This window comes from Echinops telfairi, unplaced genomic scaffold (assembly GCF_000313985.2).
Source record: "Echinops telfairi isolate 266 unplaced genomic scaffold, ASM31398v2 ScPeMD7_53;HRSCAF=182, whole genome shotgun sequence".
NCBI lineage: Eukaryota > Metazoa > Chordata > Mammalia > Afrosoricida > Tenrecidae > Echinops > Echinops telfairi.
The window spans coordinates 5727050-5734531 of record NW_022103951.1 but is presented as its reverse complement, the minus strand read 5'-3'; the positions used below and the strand labels follow the sequence as shown (position 1 = coordinate 5734531).

The window sequence follows — 7482 nt, the reverse complement described above, 5'->3', positions numbered from 1 at the left end:
TCTTCCTTCCCCAGGTGAATACCTTTGATGTCTTTTCTTTGACTTATGCTGTTAGCTAAAACCTCCAGTACGATGTTAAATACGAGTAGGGACAGGGGGTATCCTTGTCTGGTCCCCCTTTTCAGTGTGATTGCGTTGGTCTTTTCTCCATTTACTACTACATTGGCTGTTGGTTTTTCATACATAGTTTGTATTATATTGAGGAATTTTCCTTCCATTCCTATCTTCTTGAATGTCTTAAACAGGATTTGGTGTTGGATGTTATCGAATGCTTTTTCTGCATCTATCAATATTATCATGTAGTTCTTACAGTTTTTCTTGTGAATGTGGCGAATGATACTAATGGTCTTTTGTATGTTGAACCATCCCTGCATCCCTTGTATGAATCTCACTTGGTCATGGTGAATTATTTGTTTTATATACTTTTGTATTTTATTGGCCAGTATTTTGTTAAGAATTTTTGCCTCGATGTTCATTAGGGATATTGGTCTGTAGTTCTTGATGCTTGTGGGATCCCTGCCTGGTTTTTCTTTCAGAGTTATATAAGCTTCATACAAAGAGTTTGGAAGTTTGCTGTCTTTTTCTATATTCTGGAAGAGTTTTTGTAGGATTGGTATCAGTTCTTCTGAATGCTTGGTAGAATTCCCCTGGGAAGCCATCTGGTCCAGGGGATTTTTGTTTGTTTGTAATCCCTTGATAACCTTGTCTATTTCTTCTATTGCTATTGTTCTGTTGAGAATCTTGACATTCATTGGGGATAGTCTAGGGAGGGATTGTTTTTCCAAGAATTTGTCCATGTCCTCCAAGTCGTTAAATTCATTGACGGTACAGTTCTTTGTAGTACTGTGTAATTATCCTTTTGATTTCATTAGGGTCTGTTGTAATGTCGCCTCTTTCATCCCTCATCCTTGCCATTGAGATTTGTTCCTTCCTTTCTTTGGTTAGGTTTGCCAGAGGTATATCCTTTCAAAGAATCAACTTTTAGCTGCATTAATTTTTTCTATAGTTTTCTTATGTTTCCTCTCCTGAATCTCAGCTCTAATTTATGTTATTTCTTTTCTTTTGCTATTAGTAGGATTGTCCTGTTGACTCTGCTCTAGTTGTTGTAAAATTTGTGCTAGCGAATCAATCATAAGTCTTTCTTCCTTTTTCATGTGTGCATGTAATGCAATGAAACTTCCTCTGGTAACTGCCTTTTCTGTGTTCCATAAGTTTTGGGAAGTCGTGTTCTTATTCTCGTTGGTTTGTAGAATTTCCTAATTTTATCTCTGATCTGGGCCAGTACGCATCCTTTTGCAATAGAGTGTTATTCATCCTCCAATTGTTTGCTCTTGTTTTCTTCATCTTCCTTTTGTTGATTTCCAGCCTTATGGCACAGTGGTCAGAGAGAGAGGTTTGTATGATATCAATGTGCTTAAATTTATGTAGATTCACCTTATGCCCCAGCATGTGGTCTGTCTTCAAATATGTGCCCTGTGGGCTTGGAAAAAATATGAATTCTTTTGTATTTGGATGAAGAGCTCTGTAAATATCTGTCAAATCAAATTCTCTAATTGTTGTGTTTAGATCTCTAGCTCCCTTGTTGAGTTTCTTTCCCTGTGATCTATCTTTCTAAGAGAGTGATGTTTTGAAGTCCCCTACTATAATTGTTGAGCCGGTGATTTCTTTTTTCATCTTTTGGAGTGTTTGGTTGACGTATTCAGCGGGTCTCTCTTACGGGGAATATATGTTTAAATGCTTAGTGGTTCTTTGTCTACCATTCACGTGAGCATTACGTAATGTCCCTCCTTATCTCTTTTTATGGTTTGCACTTTGAGGTCAATTTTATCCGAGATTAGGATTGAAACCCCTGATTTTCTTGTATTGCTGTTTTCTTGGTATGTTTTTCTTCAGCCTTTGTTTCTCAGCCTGTATTTTTGTCTGTAGTCTTGAGATGTGTCTCCTCTAGGCAGGAGATTGAAGGGTTGTGTTTCTAAGCCAGTCTGCTAGCCTCAGTCTAATACCCTAGTTCAGTCCACCGATATTCAGGGTTATTACCTCCATCTGTGGACTCTGTGATGTCATCTTATGCCTTTTGCGTTGGGTGTTTTCCTACCTCCTTTGCTTATCAGTCTGTTGTGTGTGTGTGTGTGTGTGTGTGTGTGTGTTTCATTCTTTACTTCTTTCCACTCTTAAGCCATTGCTATCTTGGGAGCTGTTTTCTCTTTGTTGCCCTCTGGGTGGGGTTGTTCTATGTGATGTTCTCTTATTTATGATCGGTGAGTGCTGTTCCTCTGCCCATACTGGGTTGGCAAGAATCTTTTGTAGGGCTGGGTTTCTTTTAAGATATTCTTTGAGTTTTTCTTTGTCTTGGAAGGCTCTTACTTCTCCATCTATCTTGATAGATAATTTGGCTGGATAGAGTATTCTTGGGTTTGCATTATTTTCCTTTAATATGTGGAATATCTTAATCTACTCTCTCCTCTTCTTCAGAGTGTCCACTGATAGGTCTGAGCATATTCTTATTTGGGAACCTTTATATGTGATTGCTTGTTTTTCCCTAGCTGTTCTCATGATTTTCTTCTTTTCCTCAAAGTTGGATAGTTTAGCTATTATGTCTTGGTGTCTTCTTGGGATTCAGTCTAGCTCGTGTTCTTTCAGCCTCCTGAATGGTTGCCTGGTTTTCATTTATTATGCTGGGGAAGTTTTACTCTAAGAATTCCCTCCCTAAATTTGCAGATTACTTCTTTGTTGTGTCATCCTCCGGTAATCAAATTATTCTGATGTTATTCCTCTTCATAGCATCAGACATAGCTCTTAGGTGTTCTTCAGCTTCTCTGATGATATTATCAGATTTTTGTTTGTGTTTGTTAAAGTCTGCTTAGCTGTCCTTTAGGTCACTGGTGTAGTTACCTGCCTCCAGTTAGTTGGTGAAGTCCATGAGTCTGCTACTGGTTTTTGTTATCTCGTCCCTAAGCTCTTGTATTTCCCTTTGGTGTATGGTCTTTATCTCCTCTATCATTTCATCCTTTTTTATGTATTGTTTACCTCATATCCTATGTGACTCCAAGCAGCATTCAGAAAATTTTTCTGTGGTAGATCAATGTCTGCTTTTTCTATGCACGTTGTTAGGTTCAGGACATCTTCTGCCATTGCCTTTTGTTTCTCCTGTTTTTTTCGTTGAGGTCATTGGGGCTGCTTGGTGTTTGCATTGTGTTGTGTTAGAGAAGTAAGGTATCATTTTCCAGGGAAGTAAGGTGTCATTTTACAGGGAATTGAAGAGCACTGGCTCTCTCTGGGAGACTCCTAGGAATGCTTCTTCGAACTGCCTGCAGCTATTTTTACTATGGAATTGGCCTACCGCTTTATCTTCCAGTGGCTTCACTCTTTCCCCAATCAATTAGTATTCTGTTATTTGGAGGGGAAGTTGGATGGTCCTCTCAGGGGATGCTGGTTGGGTTGTTGTCAATGCCCGAAGATGGTGATGTATTTGGTGATCTTACAAGAAGCCGTGATGGTGTGGGTCACCGAATAGGGCATGCGGTGGTGCCTGCTGCAACAGGAGTGCAAAGGAAGGCTTTTGGGATTCCCACTTTGGTATAGAGCACCACAAATGGTGGGCGTAATTGCCCTGGTAAGGTAGATTGCTATGGATGTTGGGCAGAGGTTCTCGGAGCAGCGTGGAGCATTGGCAAGTGTTGGCTGAGCTGCCTTAGACTGTGTGAGGCACCACGGCAGGTGGGAGGAAGCTCCCTCAGCCACGTGGGACCACAGAGGATGGATAGGAGTTCCCCCAGCCATGAAGGCAGGATTTCCCCTGAAGAAGGTGGGCGGGATTTCCCCAGCCATGTGTTAAGCATTGCAGAGGGCTGGTGGCAGAATTTCCCCTGGAAAAATTTTAGTGGGATATCCCGTGGTGGAGGGTGGGTGGGAGTTCCCCAGTCTAGGGTTCTGCTGCAGTGAGGGCAGGCGTAAAGCCTCTATGTTAAAGAGAATGTTTTGGAGGTCGGCAGTGACATGTGAGAGAAAAGGGAAGAGAAAAAGATGCCCCATCCCAGGCCGTGGGGTTGGAGGGGTTTAAATTCTGCCCCAAGGCAGCTTAGACTATGGTGGGAGAGAGAGAAGAGTGAGAAACTAAAGTAACAGTATAGCTGAGCCCCGATCCCTGACCATGAGGCTGGAGGGGTTTAAACCCTGCCCCAAGGCAGCGGAAAGCTGTGGCTGTGTTGAAATAAAGTCCCTGTGCCGGCTTCAAATGATCCCGCCTCCCATATAGACAGTTGCAGGACTAAGGTCAAACCCCAGCCTAACTCCACTGTGGTAAGTCAAAAGCCCCCAACTCTTCAAAACCTAGTGGATCTGTGCCTACTTATCTTTATGATGCTCCTCCAGTGTGGAATTTCCCTCTTAGTAACTCTCCTGCACTGATTCTTGTGGAGTCCCTCTTGTATGTGTTACTCAGTCGCCATCTTCCTGCAAGTCTCCATGAATGAGTTTTATAGATTAAAAATTTGCTATCTTGTTGATGTGACGCATTCATTTTGAACCCAAAATTAAGCAAACTGTTATCTACCCCAAAGAGTTGTATTCTTGTAATTAGTGATATAGTTTTAAAATTGCATTTAATAATTATTTTTAACTTAATCAATAAAAAAACTTGTAGAATGTGTTTGCTCTTTATGAAAGTACCCATATAATATCCTCAGTTTTCTTCTTTGCTTGTAAAATGTAAAATATTTAAGATCTAACTCTTAGTAGGAAAAAACATACCCAATGTCTCACCTATGTAACATACTGCACCAGTAAGATGAAGCTGTAGACTCTTCACAGCTGGAAGAGACACCCTATTATCTCCTAATACATTAGACAAAATAGATATTTTCTAGGTATCTTGTTTTTTTGGCCTGTTCTTGGGTTATTTGGAGCAGTGATTCAGAAAATTGCATTGGGTAGACCAAATCAGCTCTAGTTTCTTAGATATGGTATTCTACTATATTTCATCTATTGAGTTATACTAATTTATCATCCTAGTTTTAAATAGGAGAAAAATTCAGACCCACAAATTATAGAATAAGACAAAAAAGGTAAATATTTGAAAAAGAATGAGGTATTAAGGGACTTCCAAGGGAAGCTGTATATGGACCCATGGTGGCTAGTTGGTTATGCATTGATCTGCCAATCATAAGGTAAGTCGTTCAAACTTACCAGTCACCCTGCAACCTTGAAAGACTGGGAACTCAGAGGGGCAGTTCTGTCCTACAGGGTCACTATGAGTTAGAATTGATTAGCTTGCAGTGGGTTTTCTTTTTGATATGGCAAGCTGTGCAACATATACAGAGACTACAAGTTGGGTACTGCAAAACCAGAACACCGCTTGAGAAGAAAGGAAAAAACAAAAGAAAACGGAAAAGGCACACACATGGAAGGTGTGAGGGCAATTTAAAGTGTGGAAAAATTTAGACTTCATAGCATTTTGTCATAAATATTTTGAAAATCTAAATTTTTTTCAAATTATGCAGTAAACATTTCAGGACACATTTTAATATATAGAAGTCAATGGATAACTCATGTTAAGTATTTTAGAGGTGAGGTTGACTCCAAATTTCTTTATTAGAAAAATTCTAACATTTCTTTTAAGAGTTTCTGTGACCAGATGGAGAACTTGTACCATCTTATAATAAGACTGGGACATTTTCATTTTAATAAAGGAGTTTGAATTCTGACAGGCCCATTTTGGGTTTCATAATATTTGAATCTCTACTTATTGTACAAAACTCACTACCAGTCAGTTCATTATGACTCATAGCCACCCAATAGGACACAGTGGAATTTCTGTGGGATCCTGAGGCTATCAATCTTTGTGGGAGCAGAAAGTCTCATTTTTCTTTTGTAGAACAAATAATAGACTCGAATAGCTGACCTTGTGGTTAGCCGCCAAACACATAATCCACTATGTCACCAGGGCTCCTTATTTATTGTACATTTACTCTTATTTATGGCCTCCTTTGTAAGGTAACAAATTGAACCTGCCTGCTCTTCAGTTCCTAATAAAGATGAAGTGATATTTGGGGACAATTCCAAGTTCATGTAATTTACGCTGTTCAAATATATCTTTGGATCCAAGGACACTATGTGAAATATAACTTGACTTAAATATTCAGTACACCATGAACTACTTTAAATAAAGCCAGCTTGCAGGTCCTCTCTCGGGCTAGCTAACCCTACATTAAGATATCCTGTTATATTTGATGGGTGAGCTTAGTGAAGAGTGGCATATGGCATATGTTCTCTATCTCAACAACTGGAGCTGATTAGGGAAAACTGTTATCTTTTTTGGAATCAGGTCAAAGTACCTCGAAAAAGGCTAATATTTGAGCCACCAAAATGTGTGTTGGCCAGTGTTATCCTCATTTTGTACTAACATTGAATTCCAGCAGGTTCAGTGACATATCCAATACAACTTAGCTAGTTAATGTTAGCTTCCTGGATGTCACAGAATGTTAGGCTCTTAGCTGATAACTAAGAAGTTGGATATTTCAGCCTACCCAGAGGTGCCTTGGAAGAAAGGCCTGGTTGGTCTACTTCTGAAAACTCAGCCATTGAAAACTTTCTAGATCACAGGTCTGCAGGAGTTGCCGAGAGGCGGAATCAACTCAAGGGCAACTGGTTTGCTTTGTTTTTCTCTTTGATGTTGTTACTTGAAGAGTCTGGGCAAATCACTAGATCTTTGGGTGCTTCATTCGTACACGTTTCATAGAAACAGGTGGATATGCCAGGTCACATAGTTACACTTAACTCATCTCTCTTTACATGGTCTTCTGTTGTCACCCAATCCAAGAATTTTAATGGACAAGTCACAGCCATGGAGCTGCAGCTGCCCCAACAATTTATTGAACAGGTGTGGGCTACCATCTGATTATTGCACTTTCCATTTGCAGGAATGGGATATCTCACCAAAAGCCTTTAGCAGAAGCACTTGTACTGATTTTCCCCATCAAGTTAGTAACACTGAATAACCAGGCATGTTTATATATTCTCAATGAACCGTGTTCAATTTACGATGAAATTGTTCGTTAAGAAGAGCAGTAGCCCTTCACCGAGGCCATTATTTGCCCTGGAGCCCACATCCCCATGGTTCCATGATCAGTTGTTCATCAGTCTAAGTGCATTTTTTTGTCCTTGTCACCCTCTTGCCTGTATAATGATGATTGCCCTGTACTATTTGCTTTTCTTTCTCCAGGTGGTTTACAAATCCAACAACTGTCAATGCCTTCTACAGTGCATCTACCAATCAGATAAGTAAGTACCTGATTATTGTCTCCTTGCTAGTTGGGTGCGAAATGGAAGGAGCTTTTCAGTGACTATAATTAAGAGTAGGTTTGTTCTTTGAGTAGGTTTGTCAGTACAAAAAGGGTTTATTCTAATAATATGACACTGTGTGATGCTCACCTTCCCAACATGATTGCTGAAGACAAAATGGCTACATAAGGAAATGTGGTAAAG

General features: G+C 39.9%; 1 protein-coding gene across 1 annotated transcript in view; it reads left to right on the top strand.

Annotated features, from left to right (window-relative positions):
* Window positions 1–7482, top strand: part of PHEX (phosphate regulating endopeptidase homolog X-linked) — a 228764-nt gene that overhangs the window by 167139 nt on the left and 54143 nt on the right. The window contains exon 15 of the mRNA XM_004709915.3: window positions 7220–7278. Coding sequence (XP_004709972.1) covers window positions 7220–7278 — 59 coding nt within the window. The remainder of the gene's footprint in view (window positions 1–7219; window positions 7279–7482) is intronic.